This window comes from Molothrus aeneus, chromosome 6 (genome assembly GCF_037042795.1).
Source record: "Molothrus aeneus isolate 106 chromosome 6, BPBGC_Maene_1.0, whole genome shotgun sequence".
In the NCBI taxonomy this organism is placed as follows: Eukaryota; Metazoa; Chordata; class Aves; order Passeriformes; family Icteridae; genus Molothrus; species Molothrus aeneus.
Genome location: NC_089651.1, coordinates 16,603,261 through 16,615,918, shown reverse-complemented (window position 1 = coordinate 16,615,918; position 12,658 = coordinate 16,603,261). Strand labels below are relative to the sequence as shown.

Here is a 12,658-nt window from a genome sequence, read left to right as displayed (position 1 = left end):
TGAGTTCTTCACAACACTTTCATTCTTCTTTTCAAGGATATTAGCACAGGAAGCTTTCAAGGTGGTTGTACTGCTCAGCACCCACAATTAAGAGTTCTGAAATCCTTGTTGGAGTCATAATATACAAATAAAAAATCAAGAACACTCTGCAGATTGAGATACTAACTCTTCCAGTGCACTCCAATGCCATTGCCATCCAAAAAGGATTGTATTGAAGGATATTGCTGAACTGTACAGGATGTCTTGCAGGATTTGAGAAGTCTGGCTGAAGTTTCTAGGTCAGTCACAGGCACCTCCTGTAGTAGCCATTTAATGTACTCTGTGTAGATTTAGAGAGGCAGCTATACCTTGCAGAACCTAAAATACATGTGAGAGTAAGAAATTCAAACATGCTAAGTGATGGGAGCTTGACAGTTACCTAGAATGTGTCTGCACTCCTTTTACCTCCCATATATTTTTCAAGCCTAATGTGATGTACAGAACATGTTAGAACTGGCCTTTTTGTTCTGAGGTGACTAAACTGGGCAAATATCCTTGATCTGTGCAAGTCCTGTACTCTTTTTGCTACCATGCAGATTTTTTCCAAATTCCAGTTGCATTACTATGTTCCCTACAGTTCCCACACTGCCCTCCTTCAGTGCTCTGTGTAAGCAGTCCAGCACTAGTGAGAGTTGTACTTGTCAGGCCTGGGCTGCAGTCCCAGTTGTGGTGCTGCTCCTTACTTGTGCTCTGTGTGTGCCTTAGGGATGGCCTGTTCCCTCTACTCTGCTGTTAGATTTGAGAAAAAGACAACATCACTAGTCAAGCATTCTCCCAAGAATAATTTGTCTTCTAAAAGCTTACAAAATCATATGTTAGTCCAGTGTTGTGACTTTTTGTGGTTTAGACCTTGGAGGTTTGGAAAGAATAGGTGTAGTGCAGGTCTTGGTTTGCCATAAAGAGGCAAATTCACAGGAAACAATACATTTTGGAAGTTTGGGAACTTGTACATAACATTAAGCTATTCAGTTTCTCACTCTGGCCTCACTTTCTTATAGTGTGAAAGCTGCAGTGGCATTGCTCTTTCTTTAGTCAGAAGAGTAGACTCATGGTGAGGTTCTGGTCACCTTTTTCAAACAGGCCAGCTGCAGCTTTTAAAAATGTTAAGTAACCTTGTCTGTGTTTCCATGGCTGTCAGTACAGAGCTACACAGAGAGCCTGGGTAGTCTGTCCTACCCACTAGATACAAGACTGTTCTTTCTGGCCTTCCAATGAGCAGCTCCATCCAGCTCTCTGAGGGAGGTTCTGGCTTTCATTAGCTGTTTTGACTCTTGAACCAAGGTTTTTAAAATGTAGTCTAAACTAAGGCACTACTGAGCAGCCAGACTGGTTAGAATACCTGTGAATAGCCCACCTCTTAAATGGGCCCAGGATTGGCGTTGTATTAAATATTGGATAAAGTGGCTGAATTCCACTTTTTCTGGAATTTCTGAGGGATCAACTGCATTTCTCTCTCCTCATGGAAGCTTTGCTGTCAAGGTAGCTGCACTCCCAAGTGTACCCTGAGTTTATTGTCATGCTCTGCCAAAAGCTGTGATACCAAATCAGAGCATTCCATGCCCATGGGATGATATTTTGCCACAAAATAATGTAGTGTGTATGGAAATTCAATTAATGGACTGTCTCACTGGGCATTAATATAGCATCCTAGCACAAAGCTAACCTCGCTGTGCTTCTGGTTTGCTCATTACTTTGTGAGACAGGTATTGCCCAGCCATGATTGCATTTGTCACAAGAAACACATGCACAAATGAAGACAGGCTCAGGGACTGCTGGGAGGTGTCAGTATAAACAATAGCATGATTTGTACACGGGTTTCAGACAGTTTGCATCCCTTTTACTTGTCAAGTTACTTTAATGAAGGCTATAAAATAAATAGCCATGGCTATAATCTTTAGGAATTAAAATTATTACCTGGCAAGTTGAAGTAATTAACTCTTCTCAGCCAGGAATCAAACAAGAGATATATGGATAGAAGGATGTGAAAAGAATATATTAACTCACCAGGTAATAGTGCTACTGTCCATCCTTTTTTGTTTTTTTAAAGAAAAAGAAAAGGCATGTTGCAATCATGTATTGGCAGCTTTTGTGACCATTGGTGTAAATGACAGTCATCTTAGCAGAAGAGACACAGACGTGGTTTAGGGATGCATCTGTCTTTTTTCCTGCACAAGGCTTTGCAGTGTGGGCCCTCCTTTTAGTTAGATACAAGGCCAAGTTAAATGGTGGGATTAGAGAGCTGGAATTTTATACTCACAGAATGTGCCTCATCTCCCCTTCGTTCCTTGTTTTTAAGAAATTCATAGCAGGGCCATAGAGTTGTAAGTTATGCTAGTTCTTGACCATTTTCTGAGCTTGTTAGAAATGTGTGGTTGTTGAGGTAAGGAAAAATGTGCTGGTTTGCACACTTGTATTCTGTATAAGCAAATCTATCATCATTCTGCTAAACAAAATGGAAACGCACATAACCATAAATACCAGGCTGTTACATGCTCATTTGACTGTGTTTTGTCTTTCAGATCACCACATTATGCTTGTCCTGAAGTCATCCGGGTAAGTTGGTTAATATTAGTGTACACAAATACCTTTTTTGAAGTGTCCCTCATTACAAGTACACAGATAGATCCTCTGTACACAGAATCTGCCCAAGACAGAGGGAAAGAAAAGGACACAAGAAACCTAAATAGAGTTTTGTTTGTTTGGGTCAGCCCTGAATCAAGCCACATTGGGAAATAATTGTATGTTATTCTCACAGTACCTTTGCACCATGTGATCAGACAGAAGTACAGGAGCCTGACTTAATTTGATCTTTTGACCCAAGGGACATAGTCCCCTCAGCTTTTCTGTCTCTTATGTAGCTGTCATCTCAGTAGAAAAGCTGGGGTTGACTGTCAGTGATGTTGATTTCCACTAAACAATATTTTTTTCCCCCGCTTTCCCTTTGTCCTCTGAAAATAAGTATCCAAGATTTCAGTGCCCAGGATTGCCCTCTTCCAAAGCATGTCTCTACTGTAAAGTCAAACAGGAAGCACACAGGAGAGGCCGTCTAGACAACACTATGAGTTTTCAAATAACATGGCTGGTGACAAGCTCCCTGAAGAACCAAGGCAGAGAAACACACCTTCTAGATGTCCTTAATGCACCTGTTACTCTGTTTAAATGCCAGGTCTGATAATTTGTGAGTTGTCAACCATTCCTGCCCTGCTCCCACTTCTGAGCCTTTTCTCACAGACCCCAGATAAGACTGCAAGCTGATGTTCACAAAAATTCATTTAGCCGGCTGTGTGGTGGCTTCCTCCTAGTTGGGAAGGCCAACTTGGGAAGCAGGTAGCTGAACTAAATGTAGGGTTTCCCATTCTCCCCTCTCTCATTCCTCAAGGATAATTAATTCATTTACTAGTGATCGGTCTTTTGAACCTCTCTGTCTTTGCTGCACAGGGAGAAAAATATGATGGAAGGAAAGCAGACGTCTGGAGCTGTGGAGTCATTTTGTTTGCGTTGCTAGTGGTGAGTCATCTTCCTTGCACTAGCCTTTAAAAAGAAAAGAAGAATCTGAAAGTGCTGCTGTACTTAATGGCAATTCTATTGACATCATGTATGGATGGTTTTTTTTTAGTCCTCTATTTTTGTATCTCTCAGTGGCATCCTTTCCTCTTATTTCTACATCAGCCCCAAAGGAAAAGCATGAGGAATATTTCACTGCTTCTTTGAAACACTGTTGCCCTGCACAGAAGAGCATTGACAGCCATCAAAAGCTTGTCTCTGTGAATGCTCTTTGTTGTTTTGTGATGTTGCACCACGTTTTTTGATGGGTAAGGATATGTAGGGTTACAACTCCAGGATACAAAGTGTGTCAAACAAGTCGTCCTTCACGGGATCAAGATATGGCTGGGTTTGGGATGTGTTCACTTTTTTCTGCTGTATGTATATATGTGCTTCAGCAGGTATATGCATACATTAACTGCAGTATTTTTTCAAGGAAGGACTTGAGAACCTCATCTTTGTTTCATGAAAGCAGTGAGCTACATTTTAATTTGGTACACATGGGAATATAAAACTGAGCCAGTAGTACAAAGTTTAAATTAGTTTCCATCTGGCTCAGTAATACTTTAAGTGTTCAAAATGTGCCATCGTCTAACTTATCCTTCTTTTGATCAGAGTTTCAATTCTCTGTGGAATTTATTCTGAAATGAAGTTCTATTATAACATTCCTAAACATCCAACAAATGGGTGTCCAGCTGAAGGCAGATAGGCTTGGCATTTGTTACCAATTTCCACAGTATAATGTAGGAAAATATAGTTTATGTTAATACAAGCATATATCACATGCAGGTAAAGTACTCTATATGAATAAAGGTTTTATGTGCATGTTAAGTGCTTTATATCTGTAATAGTTCATCTGATCATCTATAATTATAAAAGTAACAAGCCTGAAGTAAAATTATGATATTTTTGTACATTTATCAGTAAACCTAATTGCTTCACTTAAACGTTTTATTTTGGAAAAAGCACTTGTAGAGTGTAAAATGAGATAAATTCTGGATATTATTTTTGTTTAAATACTTTTAAATTTTAGAGGTTTTTTGTACCAAAGGATATGCTGATTCTTTTTTAATGGTTCAAATCAGAATACCTTAAAGTAATCTCAGTATGATGCTTTAATTTCCCTTAACCAATCTTACTCCTTTTTTCCTTTTAGTCATTACAATTCACTGACATTTTTGAAATTTTAATTTTTTTATCTTGATGTTGCATTGGAAGAATTTTAACTGTCACACTAGATAGCACCTGGTCATCTCTTACTGAGCAGTTACTTTCATAGCTGATAAAATAGAAGTGTATAACGAGCTCTTAATATAACTTCTTGAATTCATAAGAACAGAAGAGAGAATGTGTCAAGATGGTAGGATTTGTCAAGCAGGCTTTTCATTTTCAGGGGGATTCTCTGTCAAGCTTGGGTGTCTGTTGCTGCATCTTCATCTGTTCCTACATACACACATGAGCCTGAAGAATTATTGAAATAAGTCTATTATTGATGGAAAGTGTAGAGCTCGCCAGTTAATTATGTAAGGACAAACCCTGCAAAAACTATCAAGATATGATAGCAGATGCTAGTAATAAGAGATGTAGTTGTTACCTTCAGGAAATGCCACACAGTGTCCTTTCTGACTTTATCAGGGCTTAAATTGCATTAGCCAAAGTACTGAATTATCAGAATTGATTTTCCTTTAAGTCTGGAATGGATAGGAAAAATGCAGGTAACTCCGGGGGTTGGTTACAGAAGGCAGGGAGAGGCTCTGCCTTCAAGGCCACTGAAATGAACAAACACCAGTAAGCAGTGCCCAGTCGTGGCTGCCATCAGGTGGCTTCCTGAGGCTGCTGTAAATGGAGCTGTTGTTCTCCCTAAACCATAGACACAGGATTGCTTATACAGATGCACTACTCACTGTAGTAAGAGCAGTGCCAGAGCTGACAACTTAAAACTTCATTACCACAGCAGCTGACAGCTTGCAGCTTCCCACAAACCATCCTGGAAATCAAGGAAGCTCGGCACCTACTAGAATTAGGCAGTGAAAGAAGGAAGTGAGAATATCTAGGAAGGTGTAGACTTGCTATAAAAGGGTATCAGCTGCAGTCAGTAGAGTTACCCTAAAGATTTCGACTTCTCTTTTTCCTTTTTGTCCTTGCAGCAAGGATAGGTCTTTTACTGCTTTTTGTGGCAAGCTGATGATCTATTCAAAATGTAGTTTCAGCTAAAAAAACTTCAAGCCATTCATGTAAGTGAGCTACAGTAGGGAAGCAATAGGAACTGATGACCTGACCACAGCATGGGAACTGGATGGAGTATATTAAACAGGTGGAATGTCTGCTGCTTCCAAAGGCTAATGTTGGTTGGGGTTTCTTTCAGCTGTGTCATTTTAATGCTCTGTCAGAAAGAGCATGTTCTTTACTGAAAGTCTCTCAAAAGCTGTTCACCTCCTTTTCAATGTCTGCAATAAATGTGTCTCAGGAAGATTAAAAATAAGGAGACGATAAACATTGCCACTGTGAAAGTATGCCCAGGAGGAATACCAGCAGATCAAAAGCTTGAACTGAATTTAAGTGAATCCGTGCATCTTTGGTGAATTTGCCTGGAAAGGCAATTTCATATTTTATATTTTACTTTATACTGGTAGTCATTTTCTAATTAAAGGTCTAATAAAAAAAACAATGTTCTCAGTTTTGTCTCCTATGTTAGAGGAAATACAGCAGCACAAAGAAGTTTTGTCTTTTCAATGGACAAAAGTTTTTTCGCTCATAATAATATATTATGAGCCGACTTCGTCTTTTCCATTCTCTCACCTGCTTATCCTGGCTTTTCTCCTTTGGCCGTCTCCAGTTCTCTCCCATTGACTGCTCTGTCCCATCCCTGCAGGGTGCCCTGCCTTTCGATGACGACAACTTGCGGCAACTGCTGGAGAAGGTGAAGCGTGGAGTGTTCCACATGCCCCATTTTATTCCCCCCGACTGTCAGAACCTTTTGCGGGGGATGATTGAAGTGGATGCCTCGAAACGTCTCACGGTAAGGAGGCGTCGTGAGCAAGGCTTCATTTCTCGCTTTGTTGCAGGAATGGTGAGCAGCTAAGGTAACTTGGTGATTTGGTGGCATTCCAATGTGTTTCCTCCTGAGCAAAGGAGTGGAGTTGATGGGGTCTTTGGGAAGAAGTTAGGTACCGTCTCTTTTGAGTCTTGAGGACAGATTGCTTTTGTGTTTTTTCTGTAGCCTCGTGATTCCCTTTCATATGTAACACTGAGCATTTAGGAGAAATCCCTCATAGCTTATCACAGAACTACTGGCTCATTCACACATTTTCGAGTCCACCTGAGTTGTCTGATTCTTCTGTCTGATACAGCAGTTTGCTGGGGGCATGATGTAAGTGTTTGAAGGTCACAGGTGTTAGGACTGGTATTTGAAGCTTTGCCATTAAACAGAGGGTGATTTTCTTACATTTCTGACAGAAGTGTTGGCTTCTCACTTCAGGCCACATAAGCTGCATTGTATTCTATCCTGCATTTGCTCTGCATTATCCTTTAGCAGCCTTCAGAGCAAGTGTCTGCCAGTCTGCTCTTTCATCCTGTGCCCTCTGGTCCTGAGCACTTAGTCCCACAGTGTTGAGCTCCTGGCATTCAGCTCTGAGTCTGCATCTAGGATACATCCCATCACTACAACAGAGACCCTGCAACAGTGAGGACTGTGGAGTGATTGTATCCTTTGCTGACGCTGTGTTAATGTTTTAGGGAATTAAAAAACATTGGCAACTAAAATAATAATTTTGGAAAGTAAGGTTGCCTGCTTGTCAGTGGAGGCGTGTGCCTTTATGGGTAGATTGCCCCTGTAAATCCTATTGTCAGGCCTTGGTGATGATTTTATACAGATTTACTAAACTCACAGATTCTGAGTGGGAGTATGTATAAAGAAATGTAAATTTAAAACTCCTCCTGGTTCTTCAGTCTGCTAAAATATTTATAAATAAACTCTCAGATCACTGGTTTGCCCCTCTGCTGAGATTGGTAACAACAGCATCAGTCTGTGCTAGCTGTGACGATGCTTTTGGGATGCAGACACCTCTCTGCTAAGAAGTTAACTGAAACTCCCTTCACAACTCCCTACAATAGTACCTGACATCTGGGTTTTTCTTTCATTCATTACCAGTCCAGGTCATGCTCTATTTGGTGGCATAGGGGAAAAGTTAATGTTATTTCTAGTATTTTGCAAACCCAGCAGCCATCACATTTTGCAGTGCATAAATAGCACTGATTGAAAAAAAATATACTAGGCGCCTTAAAAGACCTTTTTAAAACAGATTTTCAAAGAAAGGAATAACATTTTCACAAATATATTCACAGAAAGAACACTGCAGAGGTTAGAGCAATATCCTGAGAGATGAGACAGCTGTTCTTCATGGCCGAGAAAGTCACAGAGTCCCTCTCAAGCTTAGCTTCCTTTCCATGATGTAAACATACCAGCTTCTCTCTTGTTTTGTTGGGGTTTTGTTCTCAAAAAAGTGCCAATGGTCTAAGTATGTTTGGGAGCAGGTCATCAAGTGCTAGATCCTTCTGCAGATTGTTCTGAATTTTTCCACAGGGCAGAAAATAATAAATAATAACCCTAAATAATTTGAGTTGTGCAATACAGCTGGGAATGTACATGCATAGGAGAGAAAGCAGTTGAGGTAATTCAAGGTCTCAGAGTGACACTCATCCACCTCCCTTTCTTGATCAAAATTAACCTCTTACTTCCTTAGGGAGGGAAAAAAGCCCAGATCAGGTAGTTATTGCCACATACTAACCATTGAATTATGAATAAGAATTTGAAATAATACATATTAAAGAGCTGAGAGCTGGGAGGAAGAAAGGTTGGCTCTTTGTTATTTGCTGCAGTCTTTTTTTCATTATTTGAGGGTCTGTGGGTTTGCTGTCCCTGCTGCTGTCACACTCCTGTGCTGTTAGTGAGCTGCTTGCTTTGACTGCCAGGCAGAAGGGAGCTCTTTGTTTACTGCACAGGAGCTGGGAATATAGAGTTCATTCTGAGGAGAGAGCTGAATTCTATTTTAGCTGTGTCCTATGAAAAAGGGTATAAACATGGGTTTATTTGGAAGCCTCTATTCCTAGAAAATATCTCACTTGAATCAATTTGATATTTATACAAAGATGTGAGCAAAATTGCAGCTTGGGTACAATAAGCACAGATGTAGCTGTTACCGTTACTGATCATTTGCTCAATACCTCACTAGTGAATTCAGCAGAAAAATACAGTGAAATGTAAGGTGACTAGAATTTTTTTTCTTTCATTTTTCATTTCCCCTCTCTGCTTTGTTCCTCTTTTGTTGATTTGTATCTCTTCCTTTTCATCCAACTGCATTTTCCTCCCTGCAGTAATTGCCATTTCACAGCACACCCACACCTTCCCCAGTCCATCTGTTAAAATGATCAACAAAAACAGAACCAGCATTCACATTTAACTGTCATCATTTGCTTCAGTGTTGGAGCTTGAGAAGATTAATGGAGGGGAGGGTACTCACAATTATTGTTGCTGGCCCTTTCCAGCCTTAAGAAGCAGGCATTACCTTTCTTTGTATATGATTCATTTGTGGGAACAGGACTTTATTATTTCTTAGTGGAATATTGTTCACACTCACCATGTGTTAAGTAGCTTCAAATATGGTTAATGGGACATCCTTGACCAGTCTCATTTACTCTGCCTGTTTTACTGAACATGCTGTAAAATAAAAGAATTTGTGTTTTTCTTTGATTAAACCTAAATTTTTCATTAAAAGTTGATCCTAGCTCCTGGTGATGATATGTCTGACCACCCATATTTATGAAAGGTGAAGTCAAACAAAGAATGAGTACTAAGATGATCAGCATTTGAAAGAGCTTGTCTGAATAGTATGGTGTAAAAAGAGCTTCAGTTAATGTCTAAGAAAGGTTGTACTGGTCATCTGCATATTCATTAGAGGTAATTACTAGGGAGAGAAGGATTATTTAAGCTATAGGAAGATACTGGCACAAAACCAAAGATATGTCAAATGGCTTTAAAGGAAAGTGGGCTAGAAGCAAGAAGAATTTTAGGTATATCCATGGGGTTCTGGGACAACCTTCTAGTAGGAATAGTGTCAGGAGGGAAAAGTGAAGTAGTAATAAAGTTTGAGAAGGCTTAAGGGAGGTGTGCTCTGGGTGCCTAAAGTACTGCAGGATGAGGTTTCTTGTAGTTATGTGCTCTTCAAATGATTCAGCCTTGCTACAGCAGAGAATTACAGCTCCTGTAGTAGAAACCAGTTGTACTCTCAGCCAGTATTTTCTTCTCTAGGAAGACAAAGGGCAGAGGCACTTTTCTTTTAAAGATGGATTAGCACTATTGAAAATTTGTTTCTAGAGCAAGGTGGATCAGAGCAGATACTGCAGAACAAGCTATTCCAATAAAGCTGTTACTGTTCTAGCATTGACATCTTATACTAGAGTAGAATGACTTGTTTTCTATGCTGGGTATACATACAGGTGGAAATACCTATCCCTGAATATTACTTAAAAATTCCTTTAATTGCACCTAGTTCCAGAATCTTCTCTCTGCTTTCTGATTTTGTTTTTTCTTGGATCTGATGCTAATCATGCTATGCAGAATCTAAAGAATATTAAGAAATTAAGAAGGGAAAACTCACCTGATTCATTTCTGTAGAAGGTCTTATGGTAAGGTGCCTATTCCATAATTTAAATTTTCTCATTTTACAACCTGTAGAATGGAGGCAATTGACCAGTTGATGTATTTAGGATGCCAAGGGCCTGTTCATGCCCTGTGGACGTAGGACAGCGATACTTGCCCATGTCAAAGTGCCTGGAGGCTGCTTTAGTACAGCTGCTACTGCTGAAATGGGTAATGGTTTTACCAGTGCTGTTTGCACTGCCAGCCTGAACCCTGTGGCCAAGAAAAGCCACAGGGTTTTTGTGTCTTGACGTTACATAGTAGGTTTAAAGCCCAGACTAGGGAATCTTCTGGATGAAGAAGATTCATTTGAGGTGTGGATGCACAGATGGGTTTGAGGCTGGTCTCCTTCCGGACAGGGAAGTTTGAAATTTGACATGAGTTCAAATTCAGAAGCCCTCATCTATATCCACAGACTTTAATAAAGTTTTTCTCAGGGTAGAACTTCTTAGCTTGGCAACTGCTCTGCTGAGATCAGTGCCGAGGATGTAGACAGCGCTGTCTTGTTTTCCATCTGCCTGTCTGTCTCCATCTGTTGTTCCCTGCCTTAGAATTCAGACGTAAGCTCTTTGTGGGAGGAGACCTCTTTTACTGATGAGCTTGTGCAGCTCTGTATCATAGTGGGTCTCTCTGAGAGAGGCTCCTCAATGCTTCTTCAGTGTACAGGTTTAGTATTTGGAAGTATTTTTACGTAAAACCATGATAAAGGAATTCTCCCTCTCCTTCCATAACAGCATCTTAGCCTGCAGAAATCTCTCTGACTGTGCATGTGCAGTGGATCTGAGCATGTTTTGTTATTTCAGAGATGATGTCATGAGACAGTTGCCTGCAGTGACTAGAAGACATTAGGAAGCAGCATTTTTACAACTTCCATAAAATGGTATTAAACTGGGCAAACTCATGTGCAAACAGTAAGAAAAACCCTCTGGGAAGGGTTGTTAAATGCCTTTGTCACTTAAACGCATTTAAATATTGTGTTTAAATGAAGGCAAGAGTGAGATTAGCTCCCACTGTGTATCTCCCTCCCCTGCACTGCACAGTAGAAAGCGTACAGACTTCTCCTTGTCAAAGCCAATCGCCCTCCCATAACCCTCCTGTCACTTTAATGCAGACAAAAAGCAACAAAGCATTAATTAATTACCTTTAAAACAGTAGTGAAGAACAGCAGCAAGCACACTTCTAATAACATTTCAATGCAATTACATTTGAATCAGCATAGGAAATGGGTTTGTAGAATACTTTTCATATCTGGGATATCCCAGCATATTTCACAGCAATGGTTTTGATGTGGATTGAACGGCAGATGTGTGGGTAAACAGCAGCCATGAGAGCTGTCATACACCTTCAGATGTGTATCAAGGTGCAATGGGGCATCTCTTTCAGAAAAATGCTGTGTGTTCATTAGTTTGAAGGAGGTTGATCAGCAGGGGCGGGCAGGAGTCATTTGACATCTTCTCTGAAGGAGCCCAGAGGCTCTGTGACTAAGACGTGGACTGGTGACCCTCTTTTCTTTCCCCTCTCTAGCTCAGAAACTGAAGTGCTGTTGTCTGCTTTGCCATGGTATTTCTGCATATCACAGGCACACAGAAGCACAGTGTCCCATGGAGACAAAAAATGCAGCAGGAGAAGCAAGCATGAAAGAGACTTGGACATTGCATTGCTGTATCATCTGCATCTTGTCTGAAATCATTAATCTCTCTAACCCTCCATGTGGTGTATGGGAAATAATGAGTTGATGTGGTTTTACCAGCACAGGAGGCGCAGTTCACCCCTTAGCAGATCCTCACAAAACTATACATCTGTTAAGGAACAATTCTAAAATCCTGCCCCATGGAAGCTGTACAAAATAGGCTCTCCTTATGTTCTGTGATTGAACCTCAGCTTGCACAGAACCAGAAGGAAGAGGCTGTGTCTCCAGGCTGTTGGGGGAACTCCCAAATCATATCTTCATCTCCACAGGAGGTGACAGTGTGTCAGGAATACTCCACTTTGCTCTTAAGAGAGCAGGGGTTAGAGGACTGCCTAATACGGGGAAATTGTGATGAAGGGGAGTTACTGTGGCGGGCTGATGCCACGGCTGGAAGCTGTGCCAGTCTGCCTGGGCTGCTGGATGTGTGTGCTGGGGCCACTGGTGCTGCTTAGAAGACAGATATGTGAGTGCCAGCTGCACCTCTGGTTGCAGTGTTGATGCAGTCTGGGGTTTAGAGGAGGCTGTTTGTTTCCCACACTGTTCCCTCCAGCCTCCTGTCATGCTTTCCTAAGCTGCATTCCATTGTTTCTTTGTTTTCAGAAAAAGCCCTGACTCACTTAAAAAAAATTATCTCATATATAGCCAAACTCATGTCTTACTGTTTTCCCAGACACGGAGCTGTTCCATAG

The 12,658-nt window shown here is 40.8% G+C and overlaps 1 protein-coding gene across 11 annotated transcripts in view; it reads left to right on the top strand.

Annotated features, from left to right (window-relative positions):
- Positions 1-12,658, top strand: part of BRSK2 (BR serine/threonine kinase 2) — a 303,999-nt gene that overhangs the window by 230,139 nt on the left and 61,202 nt on the right. For all 11 annotated transcript variants that reach the window (XM_066553002.1, XM_066552999.1, XM_066553001.1 and 8 more), the window contains exons 6-8: positions 2,559-2,592; positions 3,478-3,546; positions 6,455-6,601. In XM_066553002.1, the coding sequence (XP_066409099.1) occupies positions 2,559-2,592; positions 3,478-3,546; positions 6,455-6,601 (250 nt within the window). The remainder of the gene's footprint in view (positions 1-2,558; positions 2,593-3,477; positions 3,547-6,454; positions 6,602-12,658) is intronic.